The sequence below is a fragment of the Narcine bancroftii genome, chromosome 10 (genome assembly GCF_036971445.1).
Source record: "Narcine bancroftii isolate sNarBan1 chromosome 10, sNarBan1.hap1, whole genome shotgun sequence".
Classification (NCBI taxonomy): domain Eukaryota; kingdom Metazoa; phylum Chordata; class Chondrichthyes; order Torpediniformes; family Narcinidae; genus Narcine; species Narcine bancroftii.
In genome coordinates, this window is record NC_091478.1 from 45,133,787 (window position 1) to 45,155,522 (window position 21,736).

The window sequence follows — 21,736 nt, forward strand, 5'->3', positions numbered from 1 at the left end:
ACAATGTTCAGTTCTATTTGTCACTCAGTCCACCTGCAAATACAGTAAAACCTGGACATCATCAAGGCCTGGGCTGACAGGTGACAAGAAAACATTCAAACCACACAAGTGCCAGGCAATGATAATATCAAACAAGAGACAATATTATTTTCATCACTGAATCCTCACTATCAATCTGCTTGGGCTTTTCATTGACCAGAATTGGAACTGTAGTTGTTGTATACACAAGGTGGTTACAAGAGGAAGTCAGAAATCAGGAATCCTGTGCTGAGTCACGCATCCAATTCCTCAAATTATGTTCATCATCTACAAGTCTCGTCAGGAGTGGACAAAACCTACCTAGATGATTGCAACTTAACACTGAAGAGTTTGGCACCATACAGGACCTGGCAGCTTGCTCGATAGGCACCCCATCCACAACCATCACTCCAGTACCAATGCACAGCAGCAGCTGCATGAACCATCTACAGGATGCACTGCAGCAACTCACCAAAGTTATTAAACAATAACCTTCAAACTCATGACCTTTTCTTAGCTAGAGTGACAAGGGCAGCAAAAATATGGGAACACCACTACCTGGAGGTTACCTCTCCAGCAACAGACCACCATGGCTTGGAAATATATCGATACTTCATTGGCAGTGGGTCACAATACCGGAACTTGTTCCCTAACAACTTATGGGTATTTTCACATCTCAAGAAATGCAGTGGTTCAAGAAGAGAGCTCACCATCACCTCTTTCTCAAAATAATTCAATCCTAATTCCCTGAAAGTAGAGTGGACCATTGCAGGGACTTACTCCACCTTCTTCATTGTTGACAGATTGTCTAGAACCCACCACCTCTCTCATCAACATCTGATTGATTTGATGGAAACTGTCATCTGCCCCCGTTTTGTTGCACATCCTCTCCCAGTGCAGAGATTTCTCTATGGTAACAATCTTAGCAATAATCATTGAGCTTGCTACCATGGCGAAGTTAAAAGAGCCACCATTAATACTTGGCACTAGCAAACACTCACTGTATCAGTAGGGTGGAGCCCAAATGCCCCACACTAACAATTACAGGCAGCTGATTTAGACTGGGCAATGCTGCAAGAACATCAGCCAGGAAGGCAGTGGTTTGTACCACGTTATCAGCACAGTAACGCTGTCAATAATAAATTGTTCTATAAATAATGCTATAATCTGCCCTTTTCCAATCAATTCCATAAGCATTAATTCCTGGCAATGCATCTTAAGTGCTTTATGAGGTACCAATCATGACATGTGGCAAAGATTAATAGAAGCATGTAGTAGTTGATTTGTTGTGCAATAAGTGCACCTCAGGTTACAGCTGTAATAGTATAAAAGTGTGTAAAACTAGGTAACAAAGACAAGTCTGAAGGAACAATTAAAGGGTTAATTTTCCTTTGTGAATGAACAAATAAATGAATTTTACTTGCAATCCAGCTTTTTTAAAAATAAATTTATCCTATGGAGCCATTTAGGATATATTTATAAAATGTAAAATGATAAATTTGTCTCAGAATTACTTTGGCTCTTGGTTCAGCCCAATGCTAGGCTGTTAAAATCGTCAAGAGGCTTCAAAGATTTATGGAATATTTGTCAAGAAAGTCAATCAAACCAAATATTTACTTTACATAACATTTATTTTCAGATTAAAACCATTTAAAAAAGAATATATTTACCTAGATTCTTTTAAAGATAGAAATTACCTGCAACTTTCCTCCAAGAAATTCCTCACAATTAAAAGCTAGTCACTGAACCTGCACTAGGTCTAAGCTGTACAGGTTCCAAGTTCAGATTTCGGAGTGCAGCTACTAGAAAACTATCAACTCTTGTGAACTCCAGGAGGTAAAGACCTCTATGGAAGTTCAGGACACTGACGTTTGAAGGAATTTAGTTGGTCAATTTGAGTTCTATAAAACAGTTTTATGGCCACCGTGCCTATTTCTAATGGGCTTTCTAAGGTAGATCGGAAAATTGTCATTCCATAAAAAACTGCTATTGATCTCAGAACTCCCAAAGTTCCCATCGCCAGTTTCCTTGGACAAGAGTACAACTGACAAATTGTTGCCAGGCTGCCCTATAAACTTACCCCCAACCACTTTTTTAACTGCACCATTCCTGAAATGACAGACTGTTTCCCTTCCTGCCGCTCTCCATCATTAAAGCTTACCAACTTTCCATTTGCTCTCTCACCGAGGCAGTCAGAAGGCCTGATCCGTTCTCTCCCAATTGTGGAGTTCTGTCCTTTTCAAGTATAGACCCAAGGATAACCTCAGACTCGATGAACATCAAACCATACACCCTTTACTCAAAAGCTTGTGATGCTCAATTGATATACAGTCTCGCTCATAAAGCGTAGATATACATAAAACCAAGTGAGCCCTGAACAAGGACTGAGGCTGCTTCTTGTATACCATGTATGCTGTTCTATATGTCAACCCCAGAATTTCAACCTAAAATGTCGTATAAGATAGTCTCCCAAATCTGGCATTTACTGCTGACCAGAGGATACTGTTAAAAGCCAAAATCACAATAATAACAAGTTATCATAATAATAAGTTATCCTATAAACATTTAAATTTTAATTGGATATTTTAAAATAAACCTTTGTCAGTTCCTGTAACAGGCCATTTAAAGCATGTAGAGAGCCACTCCACAGAGGAGTGCTGAGATTTTGCAAGTAACTAACAGGGCGTGCGCAAGATTGTGTTGGAGCCGGCAGGAAGATGGCGACGGTGTTGCAATTTCGGCATCAAGGTAGGAATCTTAGATCCTTTGTATAGGATTTCCCCTATTTTAAGGTGAAAGTTTTCAGTTTCGAGGATCATCCTATACAGCATAAATGGTACATCAGTTATCAAGTACACTTGCATATTTCAGCCTTTGATTTGGGATTTACAGCTACTTCATGCAGCCTTGATCAGCTCAGTGGGTAGTAATCAGAACAGCACCATCAATTCCTCTGCAGCTATTGTATGCCTAATTCCCAACTGTTATGCACATAACTTAACCGGGCTGAAGAGGCCTGCCTCCCCTTTTAGGTCGAACCATATCTGGAGATCTACGACCGCTGTCCACAGTTATGGAGTGAGGCGCCCTGGAATCGGCCTGCGTGCGTTTACTCCTGCCCCGGCCGAGTAAAGGAGATGCAGCATTGGTTGAGGATCATAAAGAAAAGTTCTAGTAGAAAATTTTTTAAGACTGGAGAGAACTCTGCAATGGAGTTCACAGTTGTTAGTGTTTAGACTAGAGTGGAAAGAGACTGGCCGTGTTATGTAGACATAGTATTGTACTTGTTCTCATTGATGGCTCCCAGCCCGGGTCTCGGCTGCCGCGGTCGGAGGCCCGAGGTCCTGTTGCTGCCGCGGCCGGAGGCCCGAGGTCCTGTTGCTGCCGCGGCCGGAGGCCCGAGGTCCTGTTGCTGCCGCGGCCGGAGGCCCGAGGTCCTGTTGCTGCCGCGGCCGGAGGCCCGAGGTCCTGTTGCTGCCGCGGCCGGAGGCCCGAGGTCCCGTTGCTGCCGCGGTCGGAGGCCCGAGGTCCCGTTGCTGCCGCGGCCGGATGCCCGAGGTCCCGTTGCTGCCGCGGCCGGAGGCCCGAGGTCCCATTGCTGCCTCTGCTGGAGACCCGAGGGCTGGTGGCAAAGCTCTGCATACCAAACTGCATGAGTTTTTCATGCTCTGTTGGGACCAAGGAAAGCTGCCTCAGGACCTTCGTGATGTCATCATCATCACCCTGTACAAAAACAAAGGCGAGAAATCAGACTGCTCAAACTACAGGGGAATCACGCTGCTCTCCATCGCAGGCAAAAATCTTTGCTAGGATTCTCCTTAATAGACTAATACCTAGTGTCGCCGAAAATGTCCTCCCAGAATCACAGTGTGGCTTTTGCGCAAACGGAGGAACTACTGACATGGTCTTTTGCTCCAAGAAAAGTGCAGAGAACAAAACAAAGGACTCTACATCACCTTTGTTGACTTCACCAAAGCCTTCGACACCATGAGCAGGAAAGGGCTTTGGCAAATACTGGAGCGCCTCGGATGCCCCGCAAAATTCCTCAACATGGTTATCCAACTGCATGAAAACCAACAAGGTCAGGTCAGATACAGCAATGAGCTCTCCGAACCCTTCTCCATTGACAACAGTGTGAAGCAAGCCTGCGTCCTCGCACCAACCCTCTCTACTATCTTCTTCAGCATGATGCTGAAACAAGCCAATAAAAACCTCAACAATGAAGATGGTGTTTACATCCGGTACTGCACGGATGGCAGTCTCTTTAATCTGAGGCACCTGCAAGCTCACACCAAGACACAAGAGCAACTTGTCCGTGAACTACTCTTTGCAGACGATGCCGCTTTAGTTGCCCATTCAGTGCCAGCTCTCCAGCACATGACGTCCTGTTTTGCGGAAACTGCCAAAATGTTTGGCCTGGAAGTCAGCCTGAAGAAAACTGAGGTCCTCCATCAGCCAGCTCCCCACCATGACCACCATCCCCCACACATCTCCGTCAGGCAGACTGAACTCAAAACGGTCAACCAGTTTACCCACCTCGGCTGCACCATTTCATCTGATGTAAGGATCGACAAAGAGATAGACGACAGACTCGCCAAGGCAAATAGCCCGTTTGGTAGACTACACAAAAGAGTCTGGAAAAACAACCACCTGAAGAAACACACAAAGATCAGCGTGTACAGAGCCGTTGTCATACCCACACTCCTGTTTGGCTCTGAATCATGGGTCCTCTACCGGCATCACCTACGGCTCCTAGAACACTTCCATCAGCGCTGTCTCCGCTCCATCCTCAACATTCATTGGAATGACTTCATCACCAACATCGAAGTACTCGAGCTGGCAGAGTCCGCAAGCATTGAATCCATGCTGCTGAAGACCCAACTGCGCTGGGTGGGTCACGTCTCCAGAATGGAGGACCATTGCCTTCCCAAGATCGTGTTCTATGGCGAGCTCTCCACTGGCCACCGAGACAGAGGTGTACCAAAGAAGAGGTACAAGGACTGCTTAAAGAAATCTCTTGGTGCCTGCCACATTGACCACCGCCAGTGGGCTGATATCGCCCCCAACCGTGCATCTTGGTGCCTCAGTTTGGCGGGTAGCAACCTCCTTTGAAGAAGACTGCAGAGCCCACCTCACTGACAAAAGACAAAGGAGGAAAAACCCAACACCCAACCCCAACCAACCAATTTGCAACCGCTGCAACCGTGCCTGCCTGTCCCACATCGGACTTGTCAGTCACCAACGAGCCTGCAGCAGACGTGGACATACCCCTCCATAAATCTTCGTCTGTGATGCCAAGCCAAAGAAAAAAAGAATGCACATAACAAAGTTCATTAAGCCATTTAACAGCTACTTCAGTCAGTTTCTCTACAGCCATTGACCACACAAGTTGTGACTGTTATGTACATAATAAAGTTCATTAAGCTGATAATAGGTAGCTCAAGGTTGTGAAAGTTTAAACAGATGCCATCCTTCCTCTCTTTTACACCTCATGATGTGTGAGGAAATCTTGTTTTTACATACTCCTCCTCCTGTATTTTTAATCTCAAGAGTTACACAGCTCAGAAACAGGTCTTTTGGCTCAAATTGTTCAAGCCGTCCAGGTTACAAACCTGAAATGATTCCATTTGCTTGCATTTGGCCGATATCTTCTAAAACTTCCCTGATCATGTACCTGTCCAAATGACTTTAAAATGTTAAAACTGGAGCTGTTTTTACACTGGCTAATCAAAGTACCTATTCACCGCACACTATGTTGAAAAGGTTGACCTTTAGGTCTCTTTTATGAATGAATAAATCTTGTTTTCCTTTTCTGATCCATTCCTCTGTCCTGTTTTCAAGTGTATTATGGATAGATGAAAAATGCTTACAAGTAAAATATATAAAATGGGTAAACTTAAAATCAGGACTCAATTGCTTTTACTTTTCTTCGAGGTTACACCTGATTTTTAAAAACTGCTCAAAACCAAGCAAATTTTGAATTCCATTTCCATTCAGATGTTGGGCTGGAAGCAAAAGACTCCTAAAGACTCGAAAAGTACTTATTTGCTGTTCCTGCTTTTGTACCCTGGATATTTTTGAGAATAGAATAACAACAATAAAATAAGATTCACTCTTAAAAAAAAACTCCTCATGGTAAAAATTTAAAAATACAGAGGAATATTTTGCACAAAATATAATCTGGCAGAACTGTTTATTGCCTATTTTAAAGCAATGCTGGAAGACCATATTTGAAAGAATTTTCAAGAAGGGGATTAGCTGGATTGCCTTTGCAGTGAACAGATCTAATGAGCCATCAGGTTGTCCTTCCACGCATAACGTTCCTTTAACTTCTGAGTTGCAGTCACTGTTTGGCACCGATCAACAAACAGGTCTGAATTCAACAAGGACCCTTTTTCTTCAGGTCTTACTACAGCCCAAAGGAGGTGAACTTGAGAGAAGGGAACGGCAAGTGCAACTGTAATCAGGAAGGAAAAACTCAGGAATCCACAGAGAATTCACAGACACCAGCAAACCATAATTGACTCTGTCAACCTTGCAGGTCAATGACAATGATGTCTACCTCCCTGACAGATGGAATAACTTCTATGCATGGTTTGATAAGAAAAACAAGGGGACATCAAAGAAAGCCTTGTCTCTCCCTGAAGAACAGGCACACTGCGTAGCTGCAGCTGAGGTGAGGAAGATCCTATCGAGGGTGAATAACCGGGTCTAGGTAACATTTCTGGACAGGTGCCGAAAGGCTTTGCTGCCCAGCTGACAGAGGTTGAATTGGACGTCCACAACATCTCCCTGAAGCAGTTTGCGCCCAATAAAGCTACAGTAACCGGACTAAATAACAGATACCCAGTGATGATCATGAAGTGCTTTGAGTGGCTGGTGATTGAACACCTTCAAGTTTGCCTACTATCCAAACTGGTGCACAGATGATGCACTCCGCCCATGCCCATCTGGAGAACGATGCCTTACAAGTTCATTAACCAGCTCACGACTGACCTTCAGAGGCTGGTGGATAAAGATCCTTGCTGGGACTCAAGAGCCCTCTCTGCAAATGGATTCTGGACTTCTTGACAGAAAGTCCACAGTCTGTCCAGGTTGGTTACAAAATCTCAAGCCCTGTCACTCCGAGCACTAGCTATGTGCTCAGCCTTTACTGACTTACAATTGCAATGTCAGATTCAGTTGCACTAGAATCATCAAATTTGAAGATGATACATCAGTAGTTGGCCTCATCAGCATCAACGATGAGTTCATTACAGAGAAGAGGTTGAAAGTCTTGTAAACTGATGCGAGAACCACCAGTCTCAACGTGGAAAAGACAAAGGAGATGACTGTGGACTTTCGGAGGACGAAGATTGACCAATCTCCGCTACTCAACAGTTCCACTGAAGAGAAAATGGAGACCACAAAGTTCCTTGGCGTCCATGCAAGGAACAACCTATCCTGGACTCACAACACCTCCTAATTTGTCAGGAAGGCGCAGCGGTGACTACTAATTCTTAAGGAAGCTGAGGAGTACAGCAGTACTATTGAGAATGCCTTCATTGTGTGGTATGGTAGCTGCAAAACATCAGACCAGAAATCAATAGAGGATCATTAAAACAGCCGAGAGGATAACTGGGGCCTCCCTTTTCTCTATAGACAACATTTAACAGCAGTATTTTCAAAATAGGGTTATAAAAGAACTTTTCCATCCAGCACACACCATGTTTAGCTCACTACCATCAAGGTGGTGGTACAGGAGCTTCAAAATCAGAACTGTCAAGCTGGGAATAGCTTCTTCCTGCAGGCTGAGAGGCTGATGAACAGAATCCTGTAACCGTGTAACCATCCCAAATATTTATATATTTATGATTATTTATGTGATCATTATGCACTGTGTATTGTGTTGTTTGTGCGCCATGGTCTGGAGAGACACTGTTTTGTCAGATTGCATACATAGAGATGATAATAAACTTGATATCTCAAAATTATAACCCACAGATAGATAGACACACAGCAATCCTCAATGACCTCAAATCCTCAATTACTTGGCGTAGCAGTTAGCGCAATGCCTTTACAGAACCAACAATCGGGATTGGACCTGGGTTTGAATCCCGTGCTGTATGTAAAGAGTTTGTATGTTCTCCCCATGTCTGCGTTTCCTCCCACCCTTCAACAAAAGTACCAGGGCATAGGTTAATGGGGTGTAAATTGGGAGGCACTGACTCATAGGGATGAAATGGCCTGTTACCGTGCTGTATGCCTAAATTTTAAATAAAATACCATCATACATCAATTCCATTTTTATTCCCTCTACATTCTCTTCAGCTTCCTCTGGAGTGCAATTGTGGTGCCCTCAAGTGTGAATCAAGGAACAGTGGCGCTCTGCACAGTCGAAGAAAGCACAGCCAGCACGTTGAGAATTGTTAACGACTGTTCATTTGAATTTAGTGCGTCCCCCTTTAAGGGCAGCACAAGCTCAGTCACCATGTGTGTGGTGACATCATAATCACTGCCTGAGGTGTGCGTCCTGAGAGGGAGGTTTGAATCAGGAAGAACCCCTGATGGTGCCATCTTCCCATGGCTGCCCACCACGTGACGTTACACGCGAGGCTGGTTCGCCACGAGAGAGTGTGCCGCCACACAACACCCCCCAAAACCGGCAATGCGTCCCGCCACTTGGGCACGGCCGTTTGTACTGGCTGCGACAAGTCCAGGTGGGCCGCCTTCAAACGGTTCACTGTAAAAAGTTCCTCCTTCCCCCCCAAGTCTACAGTGAAAGTTCCGCCAGATCCCCAGAGGACCTTATACGGACCTTCATACGGGCACTGAAGTGGTGCCGCTGTGGTCCTCTCCGATCGAACACAACCTGTGCCAAGTCCAGTTCCTTGGGGCGGTGGGATGGCCAGGTGCCGTAGTGTGATGGGGTGGAGGGGTCAGGGAGGCCAGTTTCCTGCAGAGATCTGCCAGCAGGTTCGCGTCCTTGGGTGCTGTGCCTGCTTCTGGGCCGAATAACTTGCCGGGCAGGGAGAGTGGAGTGCCATATACCAATTCTGCTGACGAGACTTGCAGGTCCTCCATGGGTGCCGTCCTGATCCTGAGGTGGACCCAGGGCAGTTTGTCTGTCCAGTCTGAGCTGGTGAGATGGGCCACGAGAGCAAACTTTAGGTGCCGGTGAAACCTCTCCACCAAACCGTTGGATTACGGGTGATAGACAGTGATCTGGTGGAGTTTAACCCCCAAGAGTCTTGCCAGTTGGGCCCATAGTGCAGAAGTAAACTGGGCGCCCTTGTCGCTGATGATATATGTGTCCTAGCACATCCCTGCCGAAGCCTCTCTGATCAGGATGGCCTCAAGCCATCTCATGGCTCGGTCCACTATCGTAGGTAGATAGTGTGCCTCTCTGGATATTGGCAAAGGGCCGACGAGATCAACGTGGATGTGCTGGTACCTCCGCACTGACGAGTCAAAAGGTTGGATTGGGGCCTGCGTGTGCCTGTGGATCTTGGAGGCCTGGCACTTGGTGCAGTTCCTAGCCAGCTCCGGCACCTCTTTCTTAAGTGCTAGCCACGCGAATAGCTCCACCATCATCCGTACGGTTGTCTTCACCGAGGGATAAGCAAGGTCGTGGACTAGACTGAAAACTCTTGCCCTGCACTGCGGTGGGACTACTGGGCGTGGTGGGACTGTGGAGACGTCGCATAGCTGCGCGTCCGGGCTGTTGGGCAACTGGAGGTCTTTGAGGTCAAGGCCCGAGATGGTGGACCAGAGGGCTTGCGTCTGGGCCTGGGCTAGATGCGTATAGCCCAGGCCGGGGGCTTGAGTATTGAAGGACGGGTGAGAGTGCATCCGCTACCACATTATCCTTACCTGCCCTGTGGTGGATGTCGGTAGAGAATTCCAACATGAAAGAGAGGTGAGCACTGTTGTCTGGCTGACCAGGGATCCTTGGCCATAGTGGGTGCCTGGGTAAAGGACTTGTGGTCCATGAAGACCATGAAGCCTCTGCCCTCCAGGAAATAGCAGAAATGGCAGATGGCCAAGTACAGTGCCAGGAGTTCCCGATCAAACATGCTGTACTTAATCTCCAGCAGGTGCAGCTGCTTACTGAAAAAGGCCATGGCGCACAAACCATTGCTCCAGCACTCCAACCGCCGTGGCTGAAGCGTCCACCGAGAATGCCGCTTGTACCTCTTGGTGTGGGTGTACCAGCAGCGTCCCACTGGCGAGGGCTTCCTTCGTCACCGTAAACACCTTGCCTGCCTCTTACGACCAGGATAAAGTTTTTTCCTTCGTGGCAATCAGTGGATGCATGGTACGGGTAGCGCTGGGGATGAACTGATGGTAAAAGTTCACCATCCCCACAAACTCTTGCAGGCCTTTGAGGGTGGCAGGTTTGGGGATACGTTGGACAGCTACCACTTTTTCCGGCACTGGAGCAGCCCCAGCCGCCGAGATGATGTATCCCAGGGACTGCAGCGAATGCTTCCCGAACTGGCATTTGGCCGCGTTGACCGTGAGGCCGAACATCGCCAGCCGGGCAAACAGGGTGCGGAGGTGGCCCTTGTGTTCTTCACGGTTGCGATTGGCGATCAGGATATCATCTAAGTAGATGAATACAAAGTTCAAGTCCCTTCCCACTGCGTGCATGAGGCACTGAAACGTCTCTTTAACCTGAATGGCATACGGAGGAATTCAAAAAGGCCAAACGGGGAGATGATCAGTCTTTCCAACGTCGTCGGGGTGCACTGGGATCTGGTGATATCCCCGCACCAGGTTGACTTTGGAAAAGAGCTGCGTGCCGTGGAGGATGCCCGAGAGATCCTGTATGTGAGGGTCTGGGTACCTGTCGGGAGTTGTGGCGTTGCTTAGGCGTCGGTAGTGTCCACAGGGTCTCCAGCCTCCTGACGATTTGGGGACCATATGGAGTGGTGAGGCCCAGGCGCAGACTGAACGGCGGATGATCCCTAACTCTTGGAGCCTTGAGAATTCCTCTTTCGCCTGCTGTAGTTTTTCAGGGAGCAGCAGGTGTGCAATGGGGGGGCCTTGCGTGGCGATATGGTGGAAAACTCCATGTCTGGGGAAGGTGGTATTGAAGTGTGGCTCCAAGATGGCAGGGAATTCGTGGAGTATCTTGGCATACTCATCCCTGGCGGTGGCCACAGCAGCGATTTTGGGTCTGCAGGCGTCTGCGGTGTCCAAACACACGGAGTGGAAGATGCAGGTGTTGACCAGCCTCTTGCCCTTCATGTGGACCAGCAATCCATGAACCCTCAGGAAGTCAGCCCCCAACAGCACAGTGCCCACCGAGGCCAGCACGAACCTCCAATGGAATTTTTCTTTGCCGATCTGGATCTGTACCCTGCGGGTGCCGAAGGTCTTGATGGTGGAACAATTGGCCACCTGCAGGGTTGGACCGGGCGATCGGGTGTGAGTCTCTAGCACTGTAGGGGGTAGGACACTCAGCTCGGCCCCTGTGTCCATCAGGAAACACCTGTCGGTGGATTTGTCGGTGACATGAAGGTGGCTGTTCACATGGCCAGCCGTTGCAGCCATCAATGGTAGTTGGCCTTGTCACTTCCCTGGAAGCTACAGGGTTGGCAGCACTTATGGGCTTGGGCTTCCCAGTGCTGGTAGCACCAGGTCGGATGACGCTCTTCTGGCTTGTGCTTGGGGGCGGCTTGCAGTCAACTGGTTCCTGGTCTTGAAACCTGGTTGTGGGCGGCCTCGTTCTCCCTCTTCATGTGCCAGAGGGCATCCGCTCGGGCACTGACCTTGCTTGGGTCCGCGAAATCCTCATCTGCCAGGAGCAGCTGTATATCTTCTGGCATTTGCTCAAGGAAAATCTGGCAGAAGAGGAAGCAAGGCTTATGATCCTCCGCCAGGGCCAGCATTTCGTCCATTAACGCCGACGGGCTGCGGTCCTTAAGCCCGTCCAGGTGCAAGAGCCTTGAAGCTTGTTGCTGGGGGTGGGGGTGAGATCAAATGTCTCCAGGAGCAAGTTCTTGAGAGTGGCATATTTACCCTCAGCTAGAGAATTATGGATGAGGTCGTCCACCCTGGCTGCTGTGTCCTGATCCAATGCGCTCACGACGTGGTAGAACATCGTGGTGTCTGTTGAGATGTTTCTAAGGTGGAATTGTGCTTCCGCCTGGCCCAACTACGTGCGCGGGCGATGGGTCTAGAAGGGGGGCAGCTTGACTGCCACGGCGTTGACCTCAGCCAAATCCATACTTTTGAGTCCAGAAAGGCATCTGGGCTCGTCGGGGTCACCACTGTGGCGCCCTGCACAGTTGAAGAAAGCACAGCCACCACATTGAGGGTTGTTAACGACTGTTTATTTGAATTTAGCGTGCGCCCCTTTAAGGATAGCATGGGCTGAGTTGCCACGTGTGTGGTGACATTATAATCGCTGTCCAAGGCGCGTGCTGAGAGGGAGGTTTGAATCAGGAAGAACCCCTGACGGTGCCATCTTCCCATGGCTGCCCCCGCCATGTGGCATTACACGTGGGGCGGTTTGCCATGAGAGAGTGAGCCGCCACAGAACCATAATTTAAGCCAATGAGAAATTAGGTAAAATTCTCCATGATCTAGAATCACACTAGAATGATCTAACTGTGGTTGTAACAAGCCACCTTGCCCATACAGCAGTTCCTCACTCCAGCACTCCTCAGTAATCCACTTTGGCTATTTCATAAATAACTTGTTTCCCAGAATAAGACCAAGAGAAGGATACTTTGTGATGACTGCAACATTTAATTCCATTCCCAGATTCTCATATAAAGAAGCAGTCCTTGCTCACATGTAATAGAACAGTCTCATATTACACAAAATTGCTTTTTCCTGCCGCAAGGCAGACAGATTTGCCATCGGCAGAAATTGCCTGAAGCACCTTTTACAGTCAAAGAAAAGCAAAAGAAACATGAACCAAAAAAAAACCCCAAAAGATACAAAAATCAATCTTGACAAAGGGCTCAGGCCCAAAACATTCATAGCATTTTACTTCTCTTGGATGCTGTGTGACCTGCAGAGTTTCTCAAGCAATTTTGTGTACTGCACTAGACCCCAGCATCAGCAGACATTTCTGTTTAGTTCCTGATGGATTATTGGTCCTTTTTCTTAAGGATGCTGGATTGGAAAAGGATTTAGGATTGTATTAGAAAGTTCAGTGATTGTATAGGAGTGATGCTGAAAACAGAATCCCTCGTTTAAGGTCACTGAGTATGATTTCTACATCACTTTAAAGTTCACCATCTAAATATTCTTTAATCTTTCTCAAATAAATCTAATCAGCTGTAATGTAGATTATGAATCCATGCTTTTTAACTTAATTAATGCAAATCACATGCATTAATGTTTAAAAAGGAAAAATAATTTCTTTTTGGTGATGCTTTTTACTGATATATCGTGGCAAAGAAGCAGAGGAGTTTCAGCACACAGTATGATTTTTTTAAAAGTTTGTAGAGTTATAGCTGCCAGCCTCATATGGCAATTTCCGTTTCATCTTGTTATCATGTTCTCACCTTTTCCAACACTTGGAGTTGTGCCTCAACATCTTATATGCAGTAAAGTGAAGGTAGGCAAGGAGAAACAGGTAGGCTGACAAGAGTGGATAGGGGGTGATGGGGAAAAGTGGAACAATTGCACCAGATCCTTTTCATAAATCCCAAGCAGAGCCTTAAATTTCATCCTTTATTTATTAATAATCCCAGTTGAAAACATGAGCATATCGAAAAGATTCAATGGTAGGTTTTCTTTTAATGTCTCAACTAAAATTAGTATTTATTGCTGGTTTAATAGCAAAAGGTATAAACAAACTAATCCAGAATTGAACTAATTCCAGAATTGAACTTCATTCTCCTCTACAGAAAGTAGCACAGGTATACAGTCTTTAAGCTAGTACAAGAGAGCATATTACACAGTGTAGTGGGTCACTACGGTGATAGATCAAGGTATGGCGTAGTTATAGCTTGAGGTTATAACAAGAACGAAGACTCTCACACGAAAGGAGTGTAGTCGACACCAAGCTTATTGAGATGCAGCCAGCTGCGTCACCACCGAGGCGTGGTTTGAGCAGAGCTGGCTGCCGATTGGCTGCCTCAGATCCTCAGGCCCAGATTAGATCCCCTGCGATCCACTGATGGTGAATGGTTGATTTGGCTGCTATTACTGCAGCCAATGAGAGCGGGTCTCCCATCCCGTGTGGTGCTTGCTTGGTCACCGCATTTGACGGTCTTTTCCCGTGTCAGCCTGCAGGCCACTAAAACAGATCAATTACTATTTATCTTGCTGAACAATCATTTGCGAGATCATTGGCTAATAAGTAAAATATAAAACCAATCTATTTATTAGATTGTTGAAATGAAAATTTATTTTCTCGCACTTCTGCTGACAAGCTTTCCAAGGCACCTTTCAGTTTGGAAAACAGAACAGAGTATTCAACAATTGAACCAAGTAGTCCATTCAGCCACATGTGGCACATTTATCAGCTGTTAAACAGTGCTCCCCCATCACTTCAAAGCAGAAAGGGTATCTCGTATACTCAATCCAGCAAAAATCTGACGGAAATTATATTGAATGAATCCAAATGCTAAAACAAAACTGATAGGCAATAAAAACAAAATCAGCTACTTTTTTTATTTCAGAGCCTCAACCAAAATAGAACATCACAACACAGAACAGACTCTTTGGCATTTGCAAGTTTGTCGAACTTTATAAAACTACTCCACCACAAACTAACCCTTCGCTTCAACACATCCATAACCCTCTATTTTTCTGAAATCTATGTGCCTATTGAAGACTCTTTTAAATATCCCTACTGTACTAATCTCCACCACCAACCCCAGCAATGCATTCCAAGCACCTGTGTTAAAAAAAATTCCTCTCATCTCCCCTAAACTTTCCTCCAATCACCTTCAATAGATGTCCTCTGGTACTTGTTGTTGGCATCCTAGTTAAAAAAATGCCACTCACAATTTTATATACTCTCCTCTCATCCTTTGTTACTCCAAAGAGAATAGCCCAAGTTTGGTCAACCTTGCTTCATAAGACATTCCCCACTGAAGGCAACATCCAGGTAAATCTCCTCTGCACCCTTTAAAGCAGCCATTCTCAACCTTTTCTTTTTAGCTATGCCCCCCTTAAGACCATGCTCAAACTTATGGGACCCTTCCCTGTGAAGCTGTCAAGTTTAGTTGGTTTCTTCCGTACCTCTTCAACCAACTACATAAAAAAAGTCATGATTTCAGTCTGTGGCCCCCGTTGAGAACGACTGCTCTAAAGCTTCTTCGTCTTTCCTGTATGAGGTGACTAGAACTGCATAAAATCAAAGCTTTATAGAACTGCAAAGAACATGCTGAAAATAACATTTTCTATTATACAAAGACAGCTAAACACACAATACCTGTTGACAAATACGGGGATGATCAGACTGTACGAGTCTGTGGAATAATAATCTAGCTGAATTCATGTCGATCCCTGAGAACTTGGAACTGGTTTTATAATGATCATCATTGCTGAAAGACAAATGCTATCAATTAGTTGATACATATCTGAATGTCGCAGCCTTTATAGTTAATCAATTATTAGACAAGTTTTAATGCTAAATCTTATTTTATTCCCCCCGCGCAATGTATAATGATATTGGAGAAACTCAGCAGGTCATGCAGCATCCACAGGGAAAGGATAATCAACATTTTGGTCCTGGGCCCTTTGTCGGGCATTAAGTCTTTTTGGAGGTAAAATTAAATACCAGTAACTTTGCGATACAAGCACCCCAAATCCAAAATGACCAGGGAGCTGATGGATTTTCTAGTTGCATAAAAGAACATCACTTTGAAATCAACTGATTTGGAAGTGCTTAATCTATGGAACTTGATATATTAAAAGGTGCCATGCATTTCATTAATTCATCACTAGCATTCTTTTAAATACAAGGGGTTAGAGATGCAATTTGAACAAATTTCAAAGATGCAAAAGGCAGCATCTCTTCTGGTTTGAGATGAAATATTTGCAACTAGATCATTCAACTCTGTAGACAATAATTTATTTTTACTGATTTCTTAAAGCCATTCTAGAATATTAAAGATTCTCAGAATGCAACCTCAATATAATATACTTCATTACATAGCCAGTACCCCAAGATGGAAACAGGATAAATGCAGTTTCACAAGTAGCTCATACATGGGTGTCAAAGTTGCAGTGTATTCAACATGCTACATAAATATGAGATCTTTAAAATTGCATTACCTGTAGGCAAGAAAGCTTCCATTTAGGCAGCCCGCTGATGAAAACACAGTATCAACCTCACTAGGGGAATAAACATATAAGACGAGTTACAAGTGTTCCATAATTAAAGATTTTTCTCTGCTCTTCAACTGAGCTTTAACTTCAGAATGAATGACAAATCCCTGAATTCTGAGGGGAAAAAATTGCAAGTTCTTTTGCTTTTGTGGTCAAACTTTTAAAGAAATTCACTCTCCTTTGTTTTAACAAAGATCATCAGTGGCCTTTTCCCAATTTCCTGGGAAGGCCATACCACCACAATAAAATCTTTCAAGAATATGAAAGTGATTTCTTGTTTATGATAATTTAGTAATATTTCAGAGATCAATGCACCTTCAATAAAGAATATTTAGGCATACTTAAGCAAAGGAAAATTTTTTGGAACTTGATTACTTCTGTGCCTATTTTTAAGTTACAGGCAAATTTCCAATGATCCAGGATTGACAGGTCTTCTGTCGAACCACATTTTTTTCCAATGTTGTCGCAGACATAGTATTTCACTGAGAGACCAGTTGATACGATTCATCACACAAGAGGTATAAATAGTCTGCTACATTCCAACATAATTTTTATATCCTTAAAGTCACCAGATTAAAGTTATTACTGAAAATCAACTAGAATTAGCAATAGTCAAAGATATTCATGAACTATTAAAAATTAAAACTAAAACATTGTAAGGGATTAAAACACAAAAATAACACAATTAAATTTACTTGCATCAAATAAAAAAAAGGCCTATCTAGCATTCTCCCAGCAGCTGTTTCTTCCTATTGAATTCAATGAGATCAGTTTAAAAGTTTAACTTCAGAGAGAAATCAGGGGAGAACAGAAAAATGTTTAAAAGAGTGCTGGGTGAGCAGCAGTGATTATCCAGCCAGGAATTGGAGTAGAGGGTTTGACTGGCTCTTTGCAAGGTACAACAGTCAATAAAAGAATACCCTCCTCTACATCAGTGAGACCAAATAGATTGGGTGCCCACTTTGATGAACACCTATGCTGTGTTTGAGCATCTAAACTCAACTTTCCTATAGCCAACCTTTTTAACCCCCTCAATTATTCCTGCAGTGACATGTCTGCCTTTGGCCTTGGGATCATATTTCTCCTGCTCAGTCTTAAACCTAACAGCAGGAACATTGATTTTTCCAATTTTATCTGGGAACTCCCATCCCCATCCAATTCCACTGTTTCCACCTCTTCTTTATCCACTCCTGTACTTATGTTTTTACCCTCTAATTTTTCTTTCCCCAATTCCCTCTTCCTTATAGTTTCCCCTCTCTACTGCCCCTCCAAAGGCAGCATGGTTCGTGTCGCAGTTAGTGCAACGCCTTTACAGCGATCGGGACTGGACCTGGGTTCAAATGCCGTGCCGTTTGTAAGGAGTTTGAACGTTCTCCCCATGTCTGCATGGGTTTTCTCTGGGTTCCCGGTTCCCTTCCATCCTTCAAAAAACGTACTAGAATGTCGGTTAACGGAGTGTAAATTGGGCAGCGTGGACTCACAGGGGCGAATTGGCCTGTGACAGTGCTGTATGTCTAAATTTTTTTAAACCATGCACACGTTCTATCCAATATTCTCTCTCTCCTGAGCTCCTTCCCCAGGTTCTTTCCCATTTTATATACGCAATATCACCAATTCTCCATTAGTCTTCAAGTCTGATTTTGATTTTGATTGGCTGTTTCTACTCGTAAGTGCTATCTGAGTTGCTGAGTTTTGCCTTGGCGAGTCTGTTGTCTATCTCGTTGTCGATCCTTGCATCCGATGAAATGGTGCAGCCGAGATAAGTTCAGTGTGCCCGTACCTTTAGCAATTCTTTGTTTGCAAAAGGAAGAGTGGGTAGAGCAAAGATTCCCTTTTGGGAGTGGCAGTGCTGTGGTTGAAGGTACATGCTGAAGATTGGACTTCAGCGAGAGAACTGAGTAAGTGTATAGTGTTAGGTCTGCTTTGTTCATGAATGAGTGAGACAAACACCAGGCTGAGTCGAAATCAGGGTTCTTTGTTCTTTATTACCGGATTGTAACACTTGCGACTAAACATGTTAGTCGGAGAATGCATTCTGCCGTTATCAGCAAAATGGTGATTTTTTATACCCTTGGATACATGCTTAGAACATCATCATATCATTACTTGTCCAATGACTAAAACTGTTGCTATCCTTTCCCTGCTAGCTTCCTGCCTCTCAATCCATCAATGTCTCTCTTATCTTGTAAGTACAAGGATGCATTTACATCTTGTTACAGCCCTGTACATTCCCATCTCATGATGTTTTACCTAACAGGAGTACAAGGACACCTCCCCTTCTTGTTACTGCCCTGTACAGGGTAACTCCCTACACATTCCCATCTCATGATGTTTTACCTTACAATAGCTAGGGACAGACATTTTTTTTTTAACTTCTTGGAGAATGTGGTTGGGATGGCAGAGATATGCTCCTCCTTCAGGATGTGAGATATCAAGAAAACCTCCAAAGTCCATGGTGTCTACATCTGTGGGTGCAGCATCCAGCTGCAGCTCCTCACTGTTGGTGTAAAGCAATTGGAGCTGAAGTTAATTGAACCCAGGATCATTCAGTGGCTGAAAGGATCAGAGATAGCAGTTTTAGTGACGGAGATGCAGGCTGCGTGATTGCCAGGAAAGGTAAAAGAAGTTGTTAGACAGTGCTGGGTCTCCTGTGGCCATTCCCCTTAGTAACAGGTTTGGATACTGTCGGTGACATCATGACTGGCTCAAGTGAGAAGGGTATACTTCTTAGGTAACTCCAAGAGTTAAGGGGGCAGACAGGTGTGTTACTTCCTGGGTGCCAGTATCCTGAATGCCTCTATGGAGTTACAAAATATTCTCAAGGAAGGAAGGCAGGCAAGCTGTCAGAGGTCATTGTTCACATTGGATCAATGATGTAGGTTTAAAAAAAAAAGACGAGGTTCTGCAGAGTTAAGAAAGAGACTGACAGGTAGGATCTGGAGATTAGTAACCTCCGGATTACTCTCAGTGCCACATGGTCATGAGGCTAGGAATAGAAAGATAGGTCAGAAGAATGTATGGCTGAGTGCTGGTACAGTGATTCAGGCTCTTGGATCATTGGGATCTTGAGGGTTAGAGGTCACCTGCAGGGGAACAAGAGATTTGCTGAAGCTGCTCAAGAGGGTTGAAGAAGATCAGAGGGGAGTGGGACCCAGAGCAGAAGCAGATGAGGTTGAGGGAAATACTGGAGACAAAGAGAGCAAGTTTAGTAAACAGAACAGGCAGGAGTGTGAAAAAAGAGAAGAAGGAATGACGCTTTAAACTGGATTTATTTCAATGCAAGGAGCTTAACAGGTAAGGTAGATAAACTCAAGGTGTGATTGGACACCGGGGACTGAAATACTCCAGCCATAACAGAACCATGGCTGAAAGAAGGACAAGAGTGGCAGCTCAACGTTCCAGATCAGATGCCACAGGTAGGGAGGGGGGAGGAGGAGTGTTGCCTTTTTGTTGAGGGAATACAATACAGCAGTAATTAGAGAGGATATTCTTGGGAGATAATCCAGAGGCAACAAGGATAGAATTTTGAAACAATGATTACTCTGACAAATATGTATTTTTAACTACACAATTCATTGGAGGATTAGATATGTAGAAAGATTGCAGATAGCTGCAAGAATTATATGGTAATATTGCATGGAAATGTTAACTACCCTAATACTAACTGGTAATCCATTGTGCAAAGGACTTGGAAGGTGAGGAATTTGTAAAGTGTGTCCAAGAAAGCAATATAGTGTGGCGGTGCACATCCTCATGGCGAACCAGCCCCGCTTGTATCGCCACGTGGTGGGGAAGCCATGGGGAAATGGCGTCGTCAGAGGTTTCTCTCCGACTCCAGCATCCCTTCCAGTGCGCACCCTGGGCAGCCATTATGACGTCACAATGCACCAGGTGACTGAGCTCCTGCTGCCCTTAAAGGGGCGTGCTGAATTGGAATAAAAAGTTGTTAACGACCCTCAACGTGGTGGCTGTGTTTCTGCCACTGCTCACACCCCCACAATATCAATATATTGAGGGCTCTACTAGAGACAGTGCAACATTGGACCTCTACTTAGGGTTCACGATAGGGCAATGACTGAATATCAGCAGGAGCACGATGTGACCAGTGAGTATAACTTTATTAATTTAAAGTTAACAAAATGAAACAAGGTATTAAGTGGGAATGGAGAGGTTGACTGGTAGAGGAGGTTTGGAGGCAAGAGAATGGCTGGAAAGTGGGAGGCTTTTAAAAGTGAGATTATAAGTGTTCAGGGAAAGCATATTTCAGTGAGGATGAAGGGTAAATCTGGTAGGTTTGTGAATCTGGTTGATGAGGGACATTGAATGTCTCATTTAAACAGTCCAAATCAAGCAAATCTGAGATAGCCTAAAACTTAAAACAAAATTTAGATATTTATACTGCAATCAAAACATCCAATGGTGCTCATTATAATTTTCCTTAATTAATAGTTTTATATTTGAAATTACATGTCAATATATTCTCTTGACCACTTAATTGTTGCAGGTTGCAACTAAACCAGAAGTTGCAATTGACACCATAATCATATGCTAGTGAAAATGCAGGAAAACAGAATGAGGTAAGTCTGCATTCTAATAAGTACGTACTGGTGGAGAAAGGATGTTGTGTGCAGTTAGTGGCTACGGATGCATCTGGACATTGCAATATGTGCACAAAGACCCCAATTAGGACAGAATGGATAACCTCTTATTCTGGTGAAAACATTCATTGCCTGGAAACTTTTTTTATATATATATATATATCTGATCAACTTCCTTTCTCACTGATGCTGAATATTTCCTTTTTTTTCTTTTAATTTCAGATTTCCAACATCTGCAGATTTTTGTGCTGTGGCATTTCAAGGTACAAGAATGACAGAGGAAGAAGAATGCTCATCTATATTGAAGTAATAGATATTGTATCATGCATAATCAATTAACCTTGTCAATATTCAAGAAAACAAAGACCAATTTTAACACCATACAATTTCATATATTAACACTTTTATCTATGATGAATCCTACCATCAAAACACGTAGCATATCAAATCAATCAGCCATTTTAATACTTCCTTTCATTCCATGTCACATTTCAAATTCAGATTATTTTATGAAAAATATTTTTTTTAAAGTAGCAGAGTTAGTATAGTGGTGAGTGCAACACCTTGACACAGCCAGCAATCGGGACCGGGGTTCAAATCCTGAACAGTTTGCAAGGTGTTTGCACGTTCTCCCAGTGTCTGCATGGGTTTTCTCCAGGGGTTCCAGTTTCCTCCCACTGTTCAAAACATACTGGGGGTGTAGGTCAGTTGGGTGTCAATTGGGCAGCATGGGCTTGTGGGCCGCAAGGGCCAGTTACCGTGCTATAGGTCTAAATTTAAATTTTAAGTTAAATTTAAATAATGAACAAAATCAAATAGCAAATATCTGCCAAGAA

The 21,736-nt window shown here is 44.5% G+C and overlaps 1 protein-coding gene and 1 long non-coding RNA gene across 2 annotated transcripts in view; one reads left to right on the plus strand and one right to left on the minus strand.

Moving 5' to 3' along the window:
• Nucleotides 1-21,736, minus strand: part of herc4 (HECT and RLD domain containing E3 ubiquitin protein ligase 4) — a 115,495-nt gene that overhangs the window by 41,607 nt on the left and 52,152 nt on the right. The window contains exons 11-12 of the mRNA XM_069900828.1: nucleotides 16,249-16,308; nucleotides 15,404-15,515 (exon numbers count right to left, since the gene is read on the minus strand). Coding sequence (XP_069756929.1) covers nucleotides 15,404-15,515; nucleotides 16,249-16,308 — 172 coding nt within the window. The remainder of the gene's footprint in view (nucleotides 1-15,403; nucleotides 15,516-16,248; nucleotides 16,309-21,736) is intronic.
• Nucleotides 19,998-21,286, plus strand: LOC138744515 (uncharacterized). The gene is made up of 2 exons (XR_011345591.1): nucleotides 19,998-20,407; nucleotides 21,123-21,286. It is a non-coding gene; the product is annotated as an uncharacterized lncRNA (long non-coding RNA).